Source organism: Convolutriloba macropyga, chromosome 11 (assembly GCF_964194025.1).
Source record: "Convolutriloba macropyga chromosome 11, txConMacr16.3, whole genome shotgun sequence".
NCBI lineage: Eukaryota > Metazoa > Xenacoelomorpha > Acoela > Convolutidae > Convolutriloba > Convolutriloba macropyga.
In genome coordinates this window covers 1,197,856-1,223,097 of record NC_134478.1, presented here as the reverse complement: position 1 = coordinate 1,223,097, position 25,242 = coordinate 1,197,856, and the positions used below count along the sequence as shown (strand labels likewise).

Genomic DNA, 25,242 nt, shown 5'->3' with positions numbered 1-25,242 from the left:
TTTGTTTATTTGTTGTTTCTGTTCTGGTGCATTTTAGCATCAGAAGACAATGACCATATGGTTCTACTACTGAGCGCAGATTCTTTGTTCGTTCAGCCAAATTCCTATTTGGCGTCTCAAAATTTTTCATAATTAGATTCACACTCAATTAAGCTCCCTTCTAGGTCCTTTTTTAATGACAAATTGTTTTGTTGCTTTTTTTCTGCTGCTCTTTAGCAACGTAAGTTGATGATAACATGGTTCTGCTACTGAACGCTGATGCTATTCTTCCATCGGTTCTAGTTGGTTTTTGCTGTCTCGAAAGTTGTTTCTGATATTTGGCTCATACTCCAGTTTGCTGCTTTCAGGTGCCCCCCCTTTTTTAGTTATTTCATTTGTTTATTTGTTGTTTCTGTTCTGCTGTATTTTAGCAACAGAAGACGATGACCATATGGTTCTACTGAGCGCTGATTGTAATTTGTTTCCGCCAAATTCATATTTGGCGTCTCAGAAACTTTCCTCATAATTAGATTCATACTCAATTAAGCTCCCTTCTAGGTCCTTTTTTAATGACAAATTGTGTACTCAATTAAGCTCCCTTCTAGGTCCTTTTTTAATGACAAATTGTTTTGTTGTTTTTGCTCTGTTGCTGTTTAGCAACTTAAGGTGATGACGCGGTTCTGCTACTGAACGCTGATGCTATTCCTCAATCTGGTCAAGTTGGTTGTTGATGTCTCGGAAGTCGTTTCATGTTTGGCTCATACTCCAGTTTGTTGCGTTCAGTGCCTCCCGTTTTTTTTTACTTTTTTCGTTTGTTTATTTGTTGTTTCTGTTCTGGTGCATTTTAGCAACAGAAGACAATGACCATATGGTTCTACTACTGAGCTCTATATATACGAAAAATTCCTATTTGGCGTCTCAAAAGTTTACTTCATAATTAGATTCATACTCAAGCTCCCTTCTAGGTCCTTTTTTAATGGCAAATTGTTTTGTTGTTTTTGTTATGCTGCTGTTTAGCAACTTAAGGTGATGATGACACGGTTCTGCTACTGAACGCTGATGCTATTGTTGTTCCTGTCTTGGACACTGCACGTGGAGAACAGCGCAGCAAACAAAATTCAAGACAGGGGGTGTGGGAAGCGAACAGAAGAGAGGCCGAGGCCAATCGTCTGGGAGATCTGCACCCTATCAAAACCACGAGAGGAAGCCGACTCCCGTGGGAACTCAAAGGCGTCCAAAGCTGCTTGCACAGAGCTTTTGTGGAACCCTCCATCAGCGAACGGGTTTTTGGGTGCTGGATCGGGTAACCATGCGGGAGATGTTGAGCTCAACGCAGGTCCGAAGAAGTACATCTGCCCAATCTGTGATAAACAGATCAAGAAGGAAGGGAGTGTCTTCTGTAGTTACGGAGCATGGAAGCACCTAAAATGCACTAACCTGAAAAGCGTCTCGGACTACAAGGAAGGTTATGCTTGTAACACCTGTTCATGGTGCGAGAAGGGAAGAAGACCAGAACCAGGAAGGAGAATTGAGCCCACCACCGACAGCAATGTGTCCATTTGCGAGGACCACACGTGTCCATTTGCGTGTCCATTTTGGACGAGGTGGCCCACACCAAAAGAGAGCGAAGGAAAGAGCGAAAGAAGGAAAAAGGAAAAGACAAGAACTGAAAGACAAAGAATGGGTTGAAGCAGCCAAATGGAAGGGGAAGCTGAGAAACACCGTGGTCTGGACATGGAATGTGCAAAGGGCCAGAATCTCTTTTCCGAGAATGATCAGATTTGCGGAGATTCTGAAAGCCATATCAAAATCAAGTGCGGAAGTAGTCCTGCTAACAGAACTGAGAGAACCCGATAGGGGGATAACGTGGATAAAAGAAAAAGACCTACACGGGGCGCTAATCCACAGCGGACGGAGCGCTGTTTTCCTCAGGGATGAGTGGGCAGTTGACTGGAAAGACCAAGGAGGTAAAAGGTGGTACGGAGGGAGAAGCACGGCAGTTGAACTAAATGGTATAAGATGGGTAGCAACATACCAACCCCTCTGGCAGAGCAATAGAAGTGAATTTGAAAGCTACCGTGAGATTCTATCGAACTTGGTGACGAGATGTGACAGAAAGACCAAGTTAGTCATTGGTGGTGACTTTAACGCTAGTGTGGGAACCCCCGAGATGAGGGAATGTGACTCAGCCACGGGCCCTTTCGGCCATGGAAAGACAAATGCAGCCGGCCGAGACCTAGCAGTGGTGCCACACACAATTTGGCATGGGTGAACTCATTCTTTCGACACGGGAGAAGAGGAACATGTGGAGTTGCCCAGCGAGAAAAACCTGGCACGAGCTAGATGGGTTTCTGGTAAGGCAGGCGGAGAGGAGCCGGTTAGTTAAGAATGTGAAAACTAGAGTCACGGACATGATCACAGAGTGAAAGAAATGATCATCCGGGCGCGTGATTCCCTGAGGGTGGAAAGAGAGGCGAGGAAGGTCCCCAGTGTGAATTGGGATGCCCTCAGAAACCCAGAGAAAGCAAAACAGTTCAGTGACAGAGTAGATGCAGAAATGAAGGGCCTAACAGCAACAAGTGACTTGCCTGCTCTAACGAAGTTAATGAACAAAGTGGGGAAAGATGTCTGTGGTGCGAAAGACAAGACCCCCATAAGTCCGTGGATAGACGCTCACACAGATGAGGTGGAACGGTACCAGAGGGACATTGTCGAACTCACCCAACAGATAAAAAACGCAACGGGAAATGAAGAGATCAAGCTCAGGATCAAGAGAAAGAAAGTCCGAGCGGAATATAAGCTAGCGAAGAAGACCTGGGCAGACGAGTGGTGGTTAGATGTCGTGGAAGAAGCCAAAGTAGCAGAAAGGAAGGGCGACACCAGGACCATCTATAAATCGCTTCGAGCCGTGGGGATCAGAAGTCTCCAAACCATCCAAGAGGAGAAATTCTCCCCAGAGGATTTTAAAGAACATTTCATGAAGGTCTCGCTAGAACGCTATGAGCGGGATGCCAGCGATATAAGGAGAAGGCAGAAAAAACAACGAAAAGAAGTGACCCTGAAGCCGTGGCTGCTGCGAAGGAAATGGAGTGGGACATCACCTTCGAAGAATTTCTAGAAGAGCTCGGGAAAATGAAGTATGGACCCCCTGGCCTTGAAAATGTGAGAGTGAGTGCGGTGAAAGCGATGAGCACTGAAACACCTAGACTCGCCCCCCAATGAATGGCCAGAAGAGACCAAGGAAGGATGGGTGATCCCTCTCCATAAAAAAGGTGCACGCGACAAACTGGACAATTATCGAGGTGTGTGCCTGTTGCCGCTAATTAGTCAAATAATTGCAAGAATTTTTGCGTCACGGATAAGGAGATGGACAGAAAAGATCGGAGCCCTGGGAGAAAACCAAAATGGATTCCGTGAAGGGAGGTCTATCTGCGACGCCACACAGACCATCCTCAGAGTTGACGAAGAGGTCAGAGGGGTCAAAGGCCCCTGTAAAGAGATGAGGATGGATCGGCCCGGGGCAGTGCTGCTAGACACCACTAAAGCGTACCCGCGAGTAAACCGACCGTTACTGTGGAAAGTCCTGGAAAACCTCGGCATGACAAAGAAAGTTCTGGACCTCATGAAAGGATTGCACGGGGAAACCAAGTACAGAATAAGGGGCAGAGAAGGACTAAGCGAGGCGTGGCAGCACGAGAGAGGACTGCGCGAAGGAGACGCCACCTCACCCATTCTGTTTAATTTGTACCACGACCAGTCCATGAAACTAGCCTCGGAAACCCGTCACGAATCCGCTAGGAGGAGTGGCAAGGAATGCGGCCTCAGGTGGGCGTGGGTTCCGGGGGGAAGTTTCCCCAGTAGTGAAACAAAGAGAACTTTGCAAAGCAGCCAAAGTGAGCCCTTCGAAATTGATAATGCCCTCTTTGCAGATGACTCGACTTTACTTGGGTTGCTGGAAGAATTGGCGAGCGAGAAAGAAGTCATCAAGGCCGAGACGCTCAAATTCCACGATGGCAAGGAAGAAGTGATTGCTTTCGGCTGCGAAACCTCTGCGAAAACCCGCATGCTCGGCACTATGCTAGGAAAGAAAGAAGACCGAGCTGCGAGGATCAAAAGAGTGTACACAGCCTGGACAAAAGTTAAAAGATGGCTTTGGAGATCGTCCTTGAAAAAGCGAACAAGAACCCTCATAGTACAGGCGGTAGTTGAGTCAACCATGTTGTTTGACTGCAGTGCGAGAGCGTGGTCACCCACAGATCTGCAGAAAATGCAAAGCATGTTAGACACATGCTACAGGTTTGTATGGAACGATGGCCGAGGCCTCCCGAAGCTAAGAATGCAAAGAGAAGGAACTAACAGCTTCGAAATAAGGCGCCAGCTGGGAGTACAAGCGATCAGAACTAAATTGGAAACCAGAGGCTTAGAGAGAATTGGCCACGTACTAAGAATGCCCAATGAAAGAACAACGAAACGAGTAATCTTGGGCAGATGGAATGCCGAAAGAGAAGAGGAAGGACAGTTAAAAGGCGGCACGATCTCATACTGGAAACGACTGATAGCGGAGGCGGGACACGATTGGACGAATGTTGAAAATCTAGCTAAGGACAGGAAGAAATGGAAGACACTGGTGAAAGAGAGGCAGATAAAGCTAATCGAGTGAGAAAACGAAATGTGTAAATACCTCAAAGGATGGGAAGGCTGCACGAAAGTATGTAGATCAAAAACTGGACTCGTGCAACATGAGAGGAGCCACAAGCCTCAACAAAAGTTTTTTTTACATGTGAAGAATGCCAGAGACCTTTCAAACAGAAACAAAACCTGACGAACCATCAGAAAAGTTGGGATGGAGCGCCGGAAGGTTTCTGTGGAGCTTTTGGTGACCGAATTTCTAGTAGAAACAAAGCCCGTCATGTTAAATTGTATTGTAGAGCACGAGGGAGTAACGTGCAAACTGAGAGACAAGCCGCAACAGTGAGAGATATAAAACAGTGCCCCAGCTGCATGGTATGGATCTCAGCCACAAACATTGCACGACACAGAAACACATGCGAAGGAGAACCGACTGAAGACTAATCTGCAGTCCTCAGAGCGAATATCACAATGGTGCTAAATTTGTAAATAAATGTGAATAAACCTTAGCTTTTAATCTCCATGCGAAGACCTGCCCGCTTAACGGAAGAATGAGGTTTTTTTGTAAAGTTCCCATTTGCGGGCCCAACTCAGGATACATTTTTCAGAAGTTATGCCGTGGCCTAAACCGACTAGAAAAGAGATAATTCGCCATAACCTTGATCAGAACAACTGCAAAGTGACCCTAATAAAAAACGAAGTAAAGCGAAATGTCATCACTACCCAACGAACTCCGGAAGAGTTCAACTGGGGGATCCTAGGATTGTCCTTAGTTTCCGGCGTTTTCCTGGAAGACAGTGTGGGTCAGCTGCCCTAGAGCGGGATGGGTAAAAATGGCTAAAGAGTGTCCAGAACGAATTTATCAAACGGGAAGTGAAGAAAGTTACCATGCTAGGGGGCGGCAACGATGCAGTGAATATGAATCATTCGGAGAATGACGTTGCCGGTGTCCTCCTCGAATTCGAAGAAACGGCTAAAATGTATCTGGACAAAGGGTTCGAAACTGTGTGCGTCCAGTGTCCCGGAAGAAAGAAACATAAAGAAGTTATGAAAGAACTTAATAAAGGATACAAAAAAATATGCAAGACGCTAAACATTCCCTTCCACTCAACAAAACGTTTTTCTGTTAAACATCTAGCTAAAGACGGAGTCCACCACAAACCTGACAAGATCAATGAGCTGATGAAGGACATCAACAATGCTCTGAGATCCCTAGGCTAAAGTGTCCATTTGCGGAACCAACTGCTGTGTGGTCTCATGCATAGCAGTCCTTGCAAGGCTAATAAAGAGAGCCGTAACGAGCAGAGAGAGAGAGAGAGAGAGAGAGAGAAAGAGAGCTGATGCTATTCTTCCATCTGATCAAGTTGGGTTTTGATGTATCGAAAGTCGTTTCTGGTATTTGGCTCTTACTCCAGTTTGCTGCTTTCAGGTGCCTCCCGTTTTTTTTAATTATTTCATTTGTTTATTTGTTGTTTCTGTTCTGCTGTATTTTAGCAACAGAAGAGGATGACCATACGGTTCTACTACTGAGCGCTGTTTGTATTTTCCTGCCGCCAAATTGCTATTTGGCGTCTCAAAAATTTCCTTTGTAATTAGATTCATACTCAAGTAAGCTCCCTTCAGGTCCTTTTTTGATGACAAATTGTTTTTTGTTGTTTTTGTTCTGCTGCTGTTTAGCAGCTTAAGGTGATAATGACACGGTTTTGGTACTGAACGCTGATGCTATGCTTCCATTCGATCAAGTTGGTTGTTCTAGGTCCTTTTTTAATGACAAATTGTTTTGTTGCTTTTTTCTGCTGCTCTTTAGCAACTTAAGTTGATGTTAACATGGTTCTGCTACTGAACGCTGATGCTATTTTTTCATCTGATCAAGTTGGTTGTTGATGTCTCGAAAGTAGTTCCTGATTTTCGGCTCATACTCCAGTTTGCTGCTTTCAGTTGCCTCCCGTTTTTTACCTATTTCATTTGTTTATTTGTTGTTTCTGTTCTGCTGTATTTTAGCAATAGAAGAGGATGACCATACGGTTCTACTACTGAGCGCTGATTGTGTTTTCTTTCCGCAAATTTTTTTTGGCGTCTCAAAAATTTCCCTCATAATTAGATTCATACTCAATTAAGCTCCTTTCTAGGTACTTTTTTAAATGACAAATTGTTTTTGTTGCTTTTATTCTGCTGCTCATTATCAGCTTAAGGTGATGATGACACGGTTCTGCTACAGAACGCTGATGCTACTCTTCCATCTGATCAAGTTGGGTTTTGATGTATCGAAAGTCGTTTCTGGTATTTGGCTCTTACTCCAGTTTGCTGCTTTCAGGTGCCTCCCGTTTTTTTTTACTTCTTTCATTTGTTTATTTGTTGTTTCTGTTCTGCTGTATTTTAGCAATAGAAGACGTTGATTATATGGTTCTACTACTGAGCGCTGATTGTATTTTCTTTCCGCCAATTTCTTTTTTGGCGTCTCAAAAAATTCCCTCATAATTAGATTCATACTCAATTAAGCTCCTTTCTAGGTACTTTTTTAAATGACATTGTTTTTGTTGCTTTTATTCTGCTGCTCTTTATCAGCTTAAGGTGATGATGACACGGTTCTGCTACAGAACGCTGATGCTATTCTTTCATCTGATCAAGTTGGGTTTTGATGTATCGAAAGTCGTTTCTGGTATTTGGCTCTTACACCAGTTTGCTGCTTTCAGGTGCCTCCCGTTTTTTTTTACTTCTTTCATTTGTTTATTTGTTGTTTCTGTTCTGCTGTATTTTAGCAACAGAAGGCGTTGATCATATGGTTCTACTACTGAGCGCTGATTGTATTTTCTTTCCGCCAATTTCTTTTTTGGCGTCTCAAAAATTTCCCTCATAATTAGATTCATACTCAATTAAGCTCCTTTCTAGGTACTTTTTTGATGACAAATTGTTTTGTTGTTTTTGTTCTGCTGTTGTTTTGCAACTTAAGGTGATGATGACAAGGTTCTGCTACTGAACGCTGATGCTATTCCTCCATCTGATCAAGTTGGTTGAATTTCAACTTTCTTTAACCTCCACTTTCTAGCTTTTGGCATTTTAATTGCAAATAGCTATGCTGCGTTTTTAATTACATTTATTTTTGCTGCATTTTTTTGTTGAAAAATTTGCTTTATTATCAAAGATTTTGCCTTTTTATCTTAAGTTAATTCATTTCTTCAATTGGCATCGCTGGGGTTTTGTTCGACTTAACGTTATGATTTCGCGCTAAAGTTTCACTTTATATTTATAATTATCTATTGTTTTGCGTCTATGTTTTCTAATAAATTTTTTTTCTCTAGTGTTAACGGTTTTTGTCTGATTCCTGATAAATTTTTGGTTTGTATTGTTTTAATCATTTTTTCCAAGATTTTGCCGATATGACAAATAGATGTTTGTTACTCATTTGAAATGCTATGACGGCAAAACCAGACCTAGAACCTAAATTTGTTTTTTTTTAAAATCAATTTAGATTTATCTAAGAATGTTATCTGGTTTGTGCTTTCACAATCTGTCTTTTGGGTTGCAGATTTTTGAGTTTTGAAGACTGAATTTTCTGAATATTAAGCCGGTCAATATTTGAACTGAATAGTTATTGTTCATCTTATTTTTTTTGTTTTTCTTAGTTACCAGATGTGTTTCTAATAAAACGAAAATTTTGCGGTTTCACGATAATACAGTGTTCTCTGTCAAGTCTATATTTTCTTAGTGACGGCCAGCTTTTTGCCTTGAAGGATGTCAATACTGAATATTCGTTAGGACAAGGGTTCAAGTTGTTGCCAAATTTACACTGACTCTGGTGAGGCGAAGAATAATAGTTTTGGCTGTAATTGGGGTTTTGTTTGGAAATACACGAAGAATTGAGTCGCTCTCAGAATTCTGGCTAGTTTCTGTTTCCTCTTCTTAAGCTTTTTTTTTTTCGTTTTACTTTCGTCCGCACACCATAGCTGAAAGTCGAATTTTCTGAGTGACTTCTTCCTCTCACTAACGGCATTTGCGCGCGTGACGTCATCTCTCTCTCTCTCTCTCTCTCTAGCAAAAGTTTTTAGCTCATTTGCATGATTAGATTTCGATCATACGTGACTTACCTCACATATGACTTCTGCACTTTAAAAACTTAAGTTTAATTTGAATTAGTTTAAGGTCAAATGAACTCATATGTGTAATAAAGATCCCTAATAAAAAGGCTTCTGCGCAATGAATTTTAACAAGCTTTATTAACTTATCGCTGATTGTTTTTGCATAGTTTTCCGAGCGGCGGCGTCGATAAGCTTTTCAACTTATATCTGCCTCTGCTTCTATCTTTATTATACGGCATGCAGGTCTATTTCTTCGCAGCTATTCCGGCTACCTGCCGACTATGTTTATCATATTTGAGTAAAGCAAACAACGTTCTTTTTCGTTGACACTGTGAACACAAGCCTATTTTAGAGCTCATCATTAGCGGGTGATCCTGTTCTGTTCTCTTCGGATGACTACACACCGCAATCCCTCAATGCATACCCTCAACCGCATCAACACTCGCCTCACCAACGGGGATTGTCCTCCGCCGAATCCACCAGTCCCAACGCCTTAACTGATGTCAACAGTTTCACAGGCATGTCCCCCCAGCAGCAATTCAACCGGAATCAGATTTTGGCAGCAGCGGGAGGAGGGGCACTGTCGGAGGTCGTCACAAGCGGAGAGGGGGCCGGTCAGTTTGATGATCCTTCGTACATGGAGAGTCTGTTCAATGCTGCCAGCTTGTCTCAAATACATCAGCAAATGTCATACATGAAAGTGTCACAGGTAATTATGACTTCAGATTTTTTATTCACACAAAAATGCCGTGCGAATCACGACTTAAAGCAATAGCTGTGACTATTACTGGCCTTCTCTTAGTTTTTTTTGACAACTTAAGGAGTTCGAATTGTATTGGGGCGCTGTCTTTTTTAAATAGCCGCAAAGCGATAGCTAGGGCTATTAATGGCCTTCTTTTGGTTCTTACGATTCGATGAGGAGTATTAGTTTTCTTGACGTTTTTACGACTCGAATAGTATTGGTTTTCTTGAGATTTTTTAACCGGAAGTACTATTTTTTCAGATGGCTTTTTGAGCTGAAAATAAATGAGTAAAATTGCCGTGTAAACAATTTTTAGCGAGAAAGAATATTACCACACGTTTGTTATCGCCACAGAGAAGTTATCAAACTCCGAGAAAAAGCCGAGGTGTAATGATAACTTCGAGGGTGATAACAACCGTGTGGTAATTTTTTAAATCAACACCTGTTACGATCATGTTTAATAGCCGCCCTCATCTTCTCAGCCGGCTATTATTGCGCTCGTATTTTTTTTACTTCGTCAAACTTTTTTTCGCTTTACCATTTTGCCGCTTTTTCGACATTTTGCGTGAAATCTTTTTGACTTCTCTAGGCTAGTTTCTCTCTTCTCTCATTCTGCTAAAAGTGAATTTGAACATCAGTTGCTCAGCAAAGCAATTCAAAATGAACAGTGTCGGTATAAAAAATTGAAGTCAGAAATAGAAACGGGATAAACCCATAAAGCCCAATTTTAGATGCCCGCTATTTGAACGTCGTTCCTATAAGTCTTAGTTGCCACCTCTAATGCTTATTGGTGTTGATAGTAGCCCCTGTAGCCTCTCTCTAAGAAACAGAAGTATGTTCAACTACGAAATGCCATCAAAATAAATCGGACTTAAAAAATATTTTTGTACAAAAATCTTTTTTTTTCAATATATTCTATTCGTTCAATCCCAATCATGCTTATTGGAATCAACGGCGGCTATTTTCCGGCAATCTGCCGGGTATGTTGGTTTTTTTAGACTACAAGTTTATCAAACTGTTTCCATCATTAGACTACGAGTTTATCACTACTCCTTTATCGCCGCTGTTTACTTAGTAACAGTGGCGATAAAAGAGTGTGATAAACTGGTAGTCTAATGCTGAAGTGTTTTTCCAGTGTCCATCGGGCATTAAAATTTATTGTACTGGCAGTTTATCTAACTGCTATTATCGCAACAGGTGTTGATTAAAAATTTTTTGACCATGCGTTGCATTCAGTTAATGACGTTTCAACTTTGACGGAATGGCCTATATTAATAACCGATTTACGCCGTTTTATCGTCCAGTTGCTCCTGTTTTATTTCGTATGTACTTGTTTTTTGTGGAAATAATTTTTTCTCGATACTGTTATGTAAACCTCTGAAATTGATCCAGTGTTTTGGAGAGTCTAACAATGCCTTTCAAGTGTAAAATGGGCAGCGATTTATCAAATTTTTAGTTAAATTTTGCGATTTTCATCGATTTCTTAGTTTTTAACAGCCGCCGTAAGCCTCTCAAACAACTATTATTTAGGCGCTCTCCTTTTTTAATTCGCTTTACCTTTTTTTTCAATTTACAATTTTCAATTTACATAAGTCACGATTTTCACGTTTGACTTCCGACTTACCTCTGTTTGACTCACTGTTTCAACTGAATGGAGTTTAAATTCTTTCACGCATTGAATTACGCAATGTAGTGACTACTGTCAAAGTCAAAAGAGCAAAATCAAAAGAGACGGGATAAACCGATAAAGCCCGGTCATTAAGTCATTGAGAATTAGGTTATCAAAGTTCATTGGAGTGTTTGCTAGCTGACATTGGTATTAAGCTTATTTGCTTTCAGTTTAGAAGCTGAATTAAGTATTAGTTTTAGAATCCAACTGAAACTGCACGCCGAATTAGAACACCTTTTGACACTGAAAAAATTAGAAAATTCGGTCAATTAATATCTTTCTTTTTTCTGTATCAATCCCAATGTGCATCAAGCGCGTAAACGGCTGCTATTTCCCGGCAATCTGCAAATATGTTTGGATCTTTAAGCGGAAATATTCCCTTTGATAATGCATGCATTCAACGCCTCTTTCTAACGTGAGGTATTTCAAAATATTGTATATTTACTCAACCGATTTTGGCAGCTTTGACCATTTTCTGAGTGTTTTGTTTGTGTTTTATGTACTAGAACGTTTTTTTTGTCGTTTTAGAGATGTTCATTTTATTTTAATAATTGAATTATTTTGACGCTGTGTCTGCAACTCATTAAAAATGTTCATCAGTGCAATTTTTAATATATTTTTTCATTCTTTTTAGAAATTTTTTTAATGTTTCAAATCTTTCGAACTCAATTTAATTGACTCCAGTTTGAGCATTGCTTTTTGAAAAAAAAATCAGTTTAGTTTCTCAGAATATTATCTTCCTTATGCTTTCACAATGTTTTTTGGGTCGCATAGTTGATTGTGGAGTTTCAACAATACAAGACTAGTATTGAGTTTTTTTCATGACAATGTCTAGCGCTGTCAGATTTTTGAGTCTATCAGTGTTTGACCAATTTATGATTTTTGGCCATACTTCAACGCTAACAAATTTTCATTGATTTTTCGCGGTATCAAGATTTCAGTGAGTTCTAGTGAAAATTGTTTCTTGTTTTTTGAATAGGCGCTGCTTTTTGGCATTGTTCTAATGATGTCATAATTATTTGTGTCTCATTTTGCTACAATGGTGTCAATGCCAGTCTTATGTGGCAGCGGTATAAATTTTAACCAATTTTTTTGTTTTACCAATTTTATCCAATTTGATCAAATCTGTTGAGGTAGAGGGCTTTTGTTTAAAAACAAAAGGTAAAAATTTTGAGTGTAACGGTCGGGTTTTGAATTTCGACGATTTGAGTTACTTGCGGATCTCTTTTATTTCGTTCAGTTTTTTGTCGTCATAATTACTTCAAATCTGCTTTTTCTTTCGTTCATGCAATTTCGACTGAATTGCATGCGTGACGCCATTTTGCATTTGTAGTGCAGCGAGTTTTGTTTCTCATTTTCCATCGTTTCTCTCGTTTTCAAATATTTACTTGAAGGGTTCTTTCTCGATCAGACTTAATTATGATAGGAGCCTTTAACAACCGATTACTGTTTGTTTGTTAATTTAAGTGTACGGGAGAGAAAAATGCTTTAAAAATTAATTCCAATATTTGGTTAACAATTTCAGCATTTTGTCATCTTGGCGTGATTATTAACTTATTTAAGTCACTTTGCTGTTGGTTTCCTTACAAAGGGTGACTCATCTACTTCAATTGGGTTATTTTTTAAAAGCCAATACATGGGCAAGATTGATGACACATTTTTCTGATCTGTTTTTTCTGATCCATAACTTTTTATATTTTTTATTCTGATCCATAACTTCTTCAACTCTACTTAAAATTTTTAGTCTTCAAATTAGAATCTAAATTTGTGAATTGTTCCGTTTTCCTCGTGGTCGTTATCAATGCTAATAATATTTTTTTTAGTTATGAGACGCTTATTTTTTAGGTTCGGATTTTCTTGTTAATTTGTGGTGGTTTTTGTTCCTTGTTTTTGTACTTTAACGAAAATTCATATTTTTGGGATGAGAAAGCAGCATTGATCTAGGACTGCATGATTAAGCTCTCGCAATTCTTCTGTTTTTGGTCCTTCTTACCTACAGTTTTTTATTCTGACTTTACTTATTCACTAGTTTGTAATTTTCATCTAAGGTTTTCATCTTAAATAATTGATAAAAATTAATGACAGTACGCTATCTTCCGGGATGTTTTTTTTATTCTTCAAACTGGTTTGCAGGTGTTTTAACAATAATTTTGAAATCTGAAGAACTTTTATGAAAGATATTTTTTAAAGTACCTCTTTTGAGTTTCCAGGCCACGTTTGTTTTATCTATTTTTGAGATATTGGTTTTTTTGGTGTCTCGGTTGCAATTACCCTGCTAAACGAAACTATGCAACCCGTTTGTAGCAAATATATTGAACCTGCTTTTCTTATGCAGTTTTTTGTATTACCAATTTTCCTTCTTATCGTTTTTTTTTCTTCTAACCATTTGACTTTTTGTCCTCAAAAATGGGAAAAACAGGTAAATCATGCATGGAACTAAGTTTTTCCTAGAGCCTTACGGTTTACTAGTCTCGATTCAGTATATGATTCACCGATTCACTTCGGGTGACAAATTAATGGTGAAGGCCGGTTCCTAGAGTTTGATACCCTCGCTTCACCCCCTCTCCTCGCTCCCCCACTCCCTCACTCCAGCAAGATTAATAGTAGCTTGATTTCTAATGCTATTAGGAACTGCCTGCAAAAATTCAGGTTAAAAGCTAATTTTGAGAAGTTTTAATCCCTTAACAATCCCTCCTCTCTATGCAAACTACAAGCACCCCCACTTACCTCCCACGGGTACCCCCACCCACCCTCCGTTTTAGGCAATTAAATTGCTTCTTTGGCAGTTCTGATTTGTAAGCTGGACGAAGTGTTCAAAATCAATGACTCTTCGAGTTGTTTTCCGTATTCTAAGGGCCGTGTTCTTTTAATTGTCTGCATTGATTTCACTGTTTTGTTGCAACTATTTAGTCATGGAATTTAAGGTCCATTGGGCGTTAAGTTTTATGAGCATGCATGGCCTACCTAACCAAATAAATCATTTCTGCACTCTTTTATTAAACCTAAATATAGGTTGTCAGCTGTGATTGACATTCGATAGAAGTAACCCAACCTAGACATTTATTAATCCGCAGTGCTTGAAAGACAATAGTGAACAAAATTTTGATTTTCATATGAGTAGAATTTGAAATCAGTCTTTTTTTGGTCTTGTTGGTTTTTTAAACTATCCACTCGGAAGGGATCTTGGTCACGCCGAAACAGGAAGAGAGCAATAAAGCGAGTGGTTTTCGGCGTGAATTTTCTTCACTCTAATCTCAAAGAGGAGTGAGAAAACTGTGTTCGAACAAAATTAGCTTTCTCGATTGTGGTTATTTTTCACATGCGGCAATTAATTTGACTTTGTTTTTTGCCAATTTTTTTTTCAATTTTTGATCAGATTTTTTTTAAGTGGCTTTCCCAATTCATTTATTATAGCTGCGAAGCTGTAAGCTGAGCGTAGCTATATTGCGGTGCTCTTGGTTTTTTTTTTGTTTCGTCGTCTGACGCTCTTTTTTCGTTTTACATTTGTTCACACAGCAAAGCTGAAAAAGTCAAATTTTCTGAATGCCTTTTTCCTCTCACTAACGGCGTTTGCGCGCGTGACGCCATTTCTCACTCTCTTTAGCAAAAGTTTTTTGCGTGATTAGATTTTGATCACAAGTGACTTACCTCACTCAATAAAATGACTTTTGCACTTTAAAACTTAAGTTTAATTTGAATTTGTGTAAGGTCAAAGGAACTCATATGTGCAGTAAAGGTCCTTAAATAGAGGCTTCTGCGGAATGAATTTTAACAATATTTATTAATTTATCGCTAAATTTTTTACTTAGTTTTTTGAGAGGCGTCGATTTTTTTTTTTCAATTTAGATCTGTATCTGTTTCTATCTCTATTATATGGCACGCAGGTCTATTCTTTTGCAGCTATTCCGGCAATCTGCCGGCTATGTTTGTCTATTCTAGGTCTAGGTTTTTGTGGAGTCTATGAAAGTTCTGTAAATTATCTCAGGACTAATCCGCTATGTTTTTAATAGCCGCCCTCATCTCAGCCGGCTATTGTAGCGCTTCTATTTTTTTTACTTCGTCGAACTTTTTTTTTCGCTTTACTCATTTTGCCGCTTTTTCGACATTTTGCGTGAAATCTTTTTGACTTCTCTAGGCTAGTTTCATTCTTCTGTCATTCTGCTCAAAGTCCTTTTAAACAGCAGCTGCTCAGCAAAGCAATTCAAAATGAAGAGTCAGTATAAAAAATCAAAGTCAGAAATAGAAATGGGATAAACCCATAAAGCCCATTTTTAGATGCCCGGTACTTGAACTTTGTTCTCACAAGTTTTAGTTACTATCTATTATGCTTATTGGTATTGATACCAGACCATGTAGCCTCTCACTGAGAGACAGTAGTATGTTCAATTACGAAATGACATCAAAATAAATCGCACTTAAATTTTTTTTCATAATAGCTGCGAAGTTGTAGGCTGAGCGGAGTTATATTGCGGTGCTCTTTGTTTTTTTAATTGCTCTTGAACGCAGTTCATAGTAATTATTTTAAACGTGTGTGTATTTTTTTATGCAAAATTTTCGCTTGACAATTTTGACTTTTCCGAGTGACTTTTTGCGTTTCGAGTGATCTAAAGTTCTCTCTCTATCACAATTGCAAGCAGCTGAACTCAATTGGCGGCAATTTAATACTAAAAGTCAAATGAAAAGTGCGCCGAAACTGGTGTCATTTTTTACTTTAAATCTTAATAGTGGTATATGTTAACCTCTAATGTGGTTATTTGAAGTTCACTATTGAACTTTTTAGTCTCATTTAGGCTCGCCATTCCTACCCCCCCCCCCGACGAAGCAGGTTGCAATTGATTAGAGCTCCCACTAGTCGTTCAAGAGCAACTCTTCCGACGTTTAGTCGGTTATGTTTTTTGTTTCGTCGTCTGACGCTCTTTTTTCGTTTTACATTTTTTCACACCTCAAAGCTGACGTCATTTCTCGTCTCTCTAAGCAAACGTTTTTTGCATGATAAGATTTTGATCAGAAGTGACTTACCTCACTCAGTAAAATGACTTTTGCACTTTAAAATTTAAGTGTATTTTGAATTAGTTTAAGGTCAAAGGAACTCATGTTTAATAAGGGTCCCTAATGAAAAGACTTCTGCGCAATGAATTTTAACGAGCTTTATTACATAGCTTTTTGAGCGGCGTCGACAACCTTTTTAACTTATATCTGTATCTGTTTCTATCTCTATCATACGGCAAGCAAGTCTATTTTTTCGCTGCTATTCCGGCAATCTGCCGGCTATGTTACAAAAATTATGAGAGTTATGGGGTAAAGTTTTGTTTTGTCGTCTGACGCTCTTTCGTTTTACATTTCTTCAAGCCGCAAACTTCAAAGGAGTAATTTTGTTGAGCTTTTTATCCCGCTATTTCACTGCTCTTTTGTTACTTTTATTTGTGTGACGTCATTTCTTAAACTATTTGGCGGTTAGTTTTAAGCTGAACTGGGTGATAAGTGTTTTATCATAACTGACTCACCTCACTCTCTAATTGACTTGTATCATTATTATAGTCAATTGAGATCACTTTTAACCCCTTTCAAGTTCAGTGTGGGACTCTTGTGTAAAGATCAATGTTATTAATAAAGCATGGCGGCAAAAATAATATAACGAATTTGAATTTTCTTGCGCGAACTTTTTAGTTTGCATACGTTTTATTCTGTAAAAAGGTTGGCAACTGCATCAATTCGATTCTCTATCTGTTGGTATCTGTATTCTACATCACGAAAGTCTGTTTCGCAGCTATTTCGGCAATCTGACGGCAATATTTTAAATAGTTGTCGTTTTTTCATTTTGACCCGAGTGAGTAAGTTTATTAACTTAAGTTGGCAGTAAAAGCTACCAACATAACACTAAATCATTTGAAAAAATAATTCTGGAGTTTTTATTCCGCAGTTACTGTGACAATCTGGCCGCTGTGCCGCGAGAAGCGATAGGCTGATAAAATACCCAAGTTAGATAGCTTAGCTTGCCTCATCGATGTAATCCCTGTTGGTTGAGTCATTAAATGCTGCCTTCAGGACATGGACCCAAACATCACAATACAAGGTCAGCAGCAGCAACCGACAATTTATGTGAGTGAAGCACAGCAGTCATCTACTGCTTCCCATCCTAATACATCTGCTACCTTTGAGTCGGTGGAGATGCTATTTGACCCTAACGGCGTGAACGATCTCATACCAGCCGAAGGAGAATTGACACCAGTTGCGCCAAATGATTTATCAATGGACAGTTGTGCGGCCAATAGCAGTAGTGGTGGTCTTGGTAGTATAAGTGGGAATAGTGGTTCACAAGCGGCCAATCAAATATCGAGTTACTTGAGCCAATTGAGAAGCATTCCTGGTGCGACCATGCTGAGTTCCTGTTCCCAGCAACACCAGCAGTTGCTTAGCCAACAGAACCAGCTGATGAGCAGGCAACAACAACAGAATATGCAAGTGCCGGATATTGTTTTGACGAGAAGTGAGTAATTGATCTGTATGAATTATATAAAGTATCGAATTATAAAGAATTGACATGCAGCCATCATACAATAGCCAGTCTTTAAATCGAGAAATGCTAACCATTTTTTCTCTAACCGTTTTCTCGTTTGCCCACATTTCAAGTAACTTTTTCTTTATTTTTGCGTGTTGAATTGATCTCATTCAGAGTTTAAAGCAGATCAGCTTCATTAGCGTTAATTTACTACTGAAATCTACTGGATACTTCGGTTGTGTGAGAGCATTTCGTACGACATTAGTTCGTTATTAGTAGCCGTCGTCAGCCTCTCAAACGGCTATTATTTAGGCGCTTTTTTACAATTCAAAGTATTTGAATTGTATTGAGGCGCTGTCTTTTTTTATAGCTGCGAAGCTGTAAGCTGAGCGTAGCTATATTGCGGTGCTCTTGGTTTTTTACAATTCAAAGAATTTGAATTGTATTGGGGCGCTGTCTTTTTTTTAAGATCTGTTCACACATTTTCATGATTTTTGAAGTCAAATTGGGGTAGTGATTTTGGTCACGCCGAAACAGGAAATGGAGCGAAAAAGCGAGTGGTTTTGGGGCGTGAATTTTTTTCGCTCTAATTTGAAAGTAGAGTGAGAAAACGGTGTTTGAACAAAAATTCGGTTTCTCGGTAACAGTTTTTTGTTCATATGAGGCAATTTCACTCTGATTTTTACTGTTTTTTCGATTTTTTGGATCGATTTTTTTAACTGGTTTTCCCAATCTATTCACAGCTCATTCTAGGCCTAGTTTTTTGTTTGAATTAAATTTTCATTTCTCGCTAGGGGTTTTTTTGTTCACATGCGGCATTTTGATATTGATTTTCTGTTTTTTTTTCTTATTTTTTTGTTCTGATTTTCTTAAAATGTTTTTCTGAATTCACTCATAGTCAATTCTAGGTCTAGTTTTTCTGTTTAGTCAATGAAAATTCTTTGAATTGTACGTCAGGACTTGTCCTGCTATGTTTTTTGTTTCGTCGTCTGACGCTCTTTTTTCGTTTTACATTTGTTCACACAGCAAAGCTGAAAAAGTCAAATATTCTGAATGACTTCTTCCTCTCACTAACAGCATTTGCAAGCGTGACGTCATTTCTCACTCGCTTTACCGGAGGTTTTTAGGTTATTTGCGTGATTAGATTTTGATCATAAGTGACTTACCTCACTCAATAAAATGACTTCTGCACTTTAAAACTTGAGTTTAATTTGAATTTGTTTCAGGTCAAAGGAACTCATATGTGCAGTAAAGGTCCCTAATAAGAGGTTTCTGTGGAATGAATGTAACAAGCTTTATTAATTAATCGCTGAAAGTTTATTAGCCTAGTTTTTTGAGCGGAGCCGATTTTTTTTCAATTTAGATCTGTATCTGTTTCTATCTCTATTATATGGCACGCAGGTCTATTCTTTTGCAGCTATTCCGGCAGTCTGCCGGCTATGTTTAAAATCTGTTTACACATTTTAATGAGCACACATTTTCATGAGTTTTGCAATCAAATAGCTGGGTGAGTGGTCCAGATTTCTTAAGAACCGAGGAATTCCCGTTCTGTCCAAGCACCGAAGTAGTTAACAACATCAAACTCGGTATAGTAACTAAGGAAATTGATGAAACCAATACATCATTGGCCGCATCCGTAACCAAGTCAATTAAGGAACCGCCCTCGCAACTAATTCACTTCGATAAGTACAGTTCTTATCAAAAGTTGCTGCGGATAACAGCGTACGCACTCCGCCTGTTACCTTCTCACGAATATTACCGTAATGCCGATGGTAGCAGTAGCATCGTAGACCCCACTGAGCTTGAAGCCGATCGTCATCTCCATTATCTTGTCCAAGGAGAGACATTCAATGCAGAGAGAAAAAATCTCCTCAAAAACAAACCCGTTAAACGGAGTTGCCGTTTTGCTCCGTTTTTTTCCCTTTATTGGACCGAATCGTCTAATCCGATCGGCCGGCCGCATCAAACGGTTGGTCGAACTTGACTTTGATGTAAAACATCCTATCGTTCTCGAGGCACGCCATGAATTTGTAAAGTTGTTCCTTAGGCACACCACGTTAAACATCATCAAGCTATTGACTACCTGTGGGCTAAAGTAAAAGAACGTTATACCATCCTAAAATTACGATCCTCAGTGCGTTCAATTAATTGCAATTGCGTCAAGTGCAGAATGTTCCGCGCTGCCACTATTCAACCTATCGTGGCTGACCTCCCTGTAGAAAGACTCGATTACCAGTCTGCTCCCTTTACGAACACCGGGGTCGACTACTTCGGCCCGTTTTAAGTTACTGTGCGTAGGACTACCGAGAAGAGGTGGGGTTTCCTCTTCACATGCCTAACTACTCTTGCCGTTCACGTTGAAAATGTTCCGTCCATGGACGCTAGTTCGCGTGTAGTGAGAACAGAGCGGGATACACCTGCCATTATTTGGTCAGACAATGGTACTAACTTTGTTGGCGCGGAAAAGAACTACCCGAGAATATCGAAAAGTGGAATACTATCAATATTGCAGCGGAATTTGCCCATAAAGGCATTAAGTGGAGGTTCAACCCGCCCAGTGCGCCACACCAAGGTGGCATCTGGGAGAGGCTGGTACGTAGTTTTAGCGAATACTTTACACCATCCTCGGTATTCGTCGCCTCACTGACGAAGTTTTGAACACTACTTTTTGTCTCGTCGAAGACGCACTTAACTCACGCCCGTTTACGCCCTTAAGCGCTGACCTAGGCGCAATAACACCTAATCGTTTCCTACTCGGTAACCAAGCAACACCAATTCCGTCAATCGTTGGCATCGACGAGTTCGATCATCGTAATTGGTACGCGCGCGCTCAGTCGTATGCTAACACTATTTGGGCACGTTGGATCAAAGAGTACGTACCGGTGCTGAACCGACGTTCCAAGTGGCAGACGCCTGCCGATCAACATATTAAGACCGGCGAATTGGTCTGGGTAGTTGAAGAGACCAACCCAAGGGGTTACTACCTTACTGCTCGGATCACTGGACTTCGTTACGGTTCCGACAGCGTCGCACGCTCCGCCGTATTGCGCACGCCCCTTGGATCGCTCGTTCGCCCGCTTGTAAAATTAGTGCCGATTCTCCGTACATCTGGGCCGGAGGATGTTACTGAGCAATGCGAATAATATATCAAGATGCGTCATTTTTCTCAGCCAATCAGATTCGAGTATTTAAATTACGTATAGAATTGCTTCCAATTTAAGTATAATGTTCGGAAAAAGTTCGTATAACCTAATTTTAATTAAATACAACCACGATATGTACGGATTAAGGTGGTTTTCGGCTTAATATTTTTAGGTTCTTTAGACGATTGTTGATCGATTATGAACCGATTCTGACGTCAATAACACCAGACAAAAAAACAGTAAAAGAGCATCAAAAAACCTTGCCGTCTAAACTCTCACTTGTTGCTATCACGATGCTAATACGTTGTTCTTATACGTTGCTATACTATACGTTGCTTATTATAGCGTTTGAATTGAAGCTATACGAAAGAGTTTTTTCACCTTTTTCATTTTTTAACTACTCTGGTGCATGGAAGACTCAGGAGAAAACTTTTAAGCAAAGCAACCTACATTGAATAGAATGAGTGTTCAAAAAAGAAATCCAGAATGGAAATTGGGATCAATCGATAAAAACACGTTTTAGATTACTAGTATTTATTTGAACTTTGCTCCAATTAGTCTTTACCAGGTCTAGTAGATATTACCACACGTTTCTTGCCATCTAAAAATTATCAAACTCAGAGCTAAGCCGAATTGTTGAGTAACTTTGAGAGGGCGATAACAATCGCGTGATAATGTTCTAAATCCACTTTTGTTGCGATTACAACAGTAGCATAACTATCACACTCTTGCCGTGATTAGACTTTATATAGTAACTGTTTATATAATTAATAGCCGCCCTCATCTCTTCTCAGCCGACTATATTAGCGCTCCTATTTTTTTGTCACTTCGTCGAATAAAAAAATGTTTCGCTTCACCTCATTTTGCCGCTTTTTCAACATTTTGCGTGATACCTTTTTGACTTCTCTAGGCTAGTTTCTCTCTTCTCTCATTCTGCTAAAAGTGATTTTGAACATCAGTTGCTCAGCAAAGCAATTCAAAATGAACAGAGTCAGTATAAAAAATTGAAGTCTGAAATAGAAACGGGATAAACCCATAAATCCCAATTTTAGATGCCCGCTATTTGAACGTAGTTCCTATAAGTCTTAGTTACCATCTCTTATGCTTATTGGTATTGATAGTAGCCCCTGTAGCCTCTCTCTAAGAAACAGAAGTAGGTTATGTTTAACTACGAAATGCCATCAAAATAAATCGCACTTAAAAAATGTTTTTGTACAAAAATCTTTTTTTTTCAATATCTTCTATTCTTTCAATCCCAATCATGCTTATTGGAATTAATGGCGGCTGTTTTCCGGCAATCTGCCGGGTATGTTTTTACTTCGTCGAACTTTTCGCTTTACCGTTTTGCCGTTTTTTCGACATTTTGCGTGAAATCTTTTTGGCTTTTCTAGGCTAGTTTCTCTCTTCTCTCATTCTGCTTAAAGTGAATTTGAACATCAGTTGCTCAGCAAAGCAATTCAAAATGAACAGAGTCAGTATAAAAAATTGAAGTCTGAAATAGAAACGGGATAAACCCATAAAGCCCAATTTTAGATGCCCTTTATTTGAACGTCGTTGCTATAAGTCTTAGTTACCATCTCTTATGCTTATTGGTATTGATAGTAGCCCCTGTAGCCTCCCTCTAAGAAACAGAAGTCTGTTCAACTACGAAGTGCCATCAAAATAAATCGGACTTAAAAAATATTTTTGTACAAAAATCTTTTTTTTTCAATATCTATTCTTTCAATCCCAATCATGCTTATTGGAATCAACGGCGGCTATTTTCCGGCAATCTGCCGGGTATGTTAACAGTTGTGATAAACTCGTAGTCTAACGACGACAGGTTTGTAGTGCTAAGTGGGCGTTAACGTGTTATTTCACCGGTAAGTTATGCAACTGTTGTTTTTGCAACGAGGGTTGATTTATTGCAGTTTTTCGCTTGACCGATTTTTTGTCTGACCATTTTAACTCCTCGTCCTCAACTTTTCGACCTTTTAGTTCTCTTAGAGCCTTTCGCCGTACTAGACTCTAATTAAGCGATTCACCGAAACCGCTTTGGAGACATAAATTCATTGTTTGGAGGGCGGTGCTCATAGTTTGACTATAGTTCTCATCGTGTCATATTGCTGAAGGTATGCCATATTGTGTGTTGAAGGTGAAGAGATGGACTTCCTGGAGGCATCCATTCAGGAGATAGTGAGTAGCAGTGGAGGAGGAGGGGGAGGAGGAGACTCAGTGACACCTCAGAATGTGGTCTCAGGGGTGGCACCAGGGGCGGGACCAGTCAGTGCTGGCATGGATCCAGACATGGTGTTGGAACCCTTGACAGAGGCAGACCTCAGACTCCTCGAGGACGATGTTGGAGTTATTGATGTTCCTGGATTGGACGATGACGTATGATTCTAAAGCGGTGGTCTGGACTGTAACGTTTATGTGGCATAGTATTTTTGGCGAAACAATTATGTGGACAGTTAAGATTTTGCTACCAAGCAGTGATCTTTAAGAAGACAGAAAATTCGAATGCGAACATTGACCAGCGAAAGGTTACTAGATCATAACGAGGGAGTTGGTAAAGAAAATTGGATCCTCTGACCAGATGCTCGTTGCGTCGAGAACTTGACTGATATAGAAGCCGCCATCCTTGGAAAACTAATTCCGTTTGTGTCGATACTATTCAATGAAACTATCACAATTGTTTTTCGATATAGTCTCAAAACTGAAAAAACTTCTGGATGTTCCTATCGCTCCTTATCTACTCTATTCTATTCTGATTCTATTCTTTTCCATTCTGTGTTCTATCTTTGCTATTCTTTTAATTGTGCTGCGTGCACTCACTCATTCGGACAATCTGATTATGAAAACTACTATTGATTGGGTCATGGTTATTACAATTAACCTGTGGTTACGGAGCCTGATTAGATGTTAGTCGAGTATGGTGATTATTTCTTTCGCTTGTTTCTTCAGCGCTGAGATGCTTTTAAAGTGTCTTTTTAGCTTGCTATCGGCTTATTTTTTCTATATATCAATGTTAATCGCGCTGCTAATTTGATGTCCTTTCATTAATGTCGTTTTAATAGGTGTTGTGTTTCGAGTTGAATTTCTTCACTTCTGAAATCACAAAGGCTGTTATAAATTTTGAAGCATACTACTATTCTATTATCAGAAGATAAACAATCTATAAATGCATAATTAACCCGCTGGCGGGAATCGCTATATGAATGGAAAACAATTTGAATTGTTCTCATATTTTATTAACTCGGCTGCTTGTTAAATGTATATTTTCCATCAATATTGATCTGTAAATATAATAAACAAATTCTTTGAATTTATATATTTCCCATTTTTCACATTGGGGCTATCAATTGGTCATTTTGCACCGCAGTTCAGTTTTCCACAAAATAATTCAGCGTTTAGTTATGTTGTTGCTACCACATTAATTTCAAATGGTTTTTAAGCTAATTTAGTAGATTAAATCAATTGTTTCTTTTTGTTATTAAGTAAAAGTGATTAAGTAATTCAGTTAAATTCAATGGCTAATTCGTTCGCTTATCCTGTGCGCAATTGTGGGAAGATTTTGTTTCGATGTTTTCTGTTCTTCTTTTCTGTTGTTGTCAAAAAGTACCTGAAGATAACGATTGTGATGATTATATGTACATTTACTGTCCAATCAAGCGCGAGTATAATGCGATGGATGTGTTCACCGTGTTCGATGGAAAAGAACTAGATTCTAATGCGTACTTTCGATGTTAAACTGTTCATTCAACTGTAGTATAGAAGAGTTTATAATATAATAATGATGCAAATTGTTATTATTACTATTATTACCGTTATTAATATCAGTTGCGCTAATCACTTCCATCCTTAATTGAAAGGTTTTGATTCAGTCCACATTTCAAGTGAGGAATTTTCCCTCATTTCTGTGAGCGTAGCTGTAAAATCGAGAAAATCCAAAATTGAAAGTACTTGAGCTGTTGAATAGTCTCAGATGACTATTCAATCTGCGTAGCAAAGAAAGAGCCGCTCCAACTTATTGATAGTCCTGTGTGCACATTCATAGAATAAGCACTATTATGAGACAATAGCCTGAAGGATAATTTTGACGCTTTTTTTGAACTACGGATTCGATAAGGAGCTAGCTAACACTGGGTTGCGCATAAGATTCCGGCCAAGCTCAACCGTTAATTTGACGTTTGACGGGGTGACTAAAAGCTATGGAAATTCTCTAAATTTAATAAAAATGCTGGCTTTCTGAATGAAAAAACAACAAATTTGTTTTTTAATAGCCGCCGTCAGCCTCCAAACGGCTATTATTTAGGCGCGCTCTTTTTTTACAGTTCAAAAAATTTGAATTGTATTGGGGCGCTGTCTTTTTAGATCTGTTCACACATTTTCATGTTTTTTGAAGTCAAATTGGAGTAGTGATTTGGGTCACGCCGAAACAGGAAGTGGAGCGAAAAAACGAGTGGTTGACATTGGTATTAGTCATTAGCTTTCATTTTAAGGGGATGAATTAAGTATAGTTTTAA

At 39.2% G+C, this 25,242-nt stretch overlaps 1 protein-coding gene across 2 annotated transcripts in view; it reads left to right on the top strand.

The window, feature by feature from the left end:
* The window catches only part of LOC142349566 (uncharacterized), a 146,416-nt gene extending 121,817 nt beyond the window's left edge, over positions 1 to 24,599 (top strand). For both annotated transcript variants that reach the window (XM_075401208.1, XM_075401209.1), the window contains 3 exons: positions 9,037 to 9,393; positions 17,141 to 17,582; positions 22,872 to 24,599. In XM_075401208.1, coding sequence (XP_075257323.1) covers positions 9,037 to 9,393; positions 17,141 to 17,582; positions 22,872 to 23,116 — 1,044 coding nt within the window. In that variant the 3' untranslated portion in view covers positions 23,117 to 24,599. The remainder of the gene's footprint in view (positions 1 to 9,036; positions 9,394 to 17,140; positions 17,583 to 22,871) is intronic.
* Positions 24,600 to 25,242: the final 643 nt, after the last annotated feature.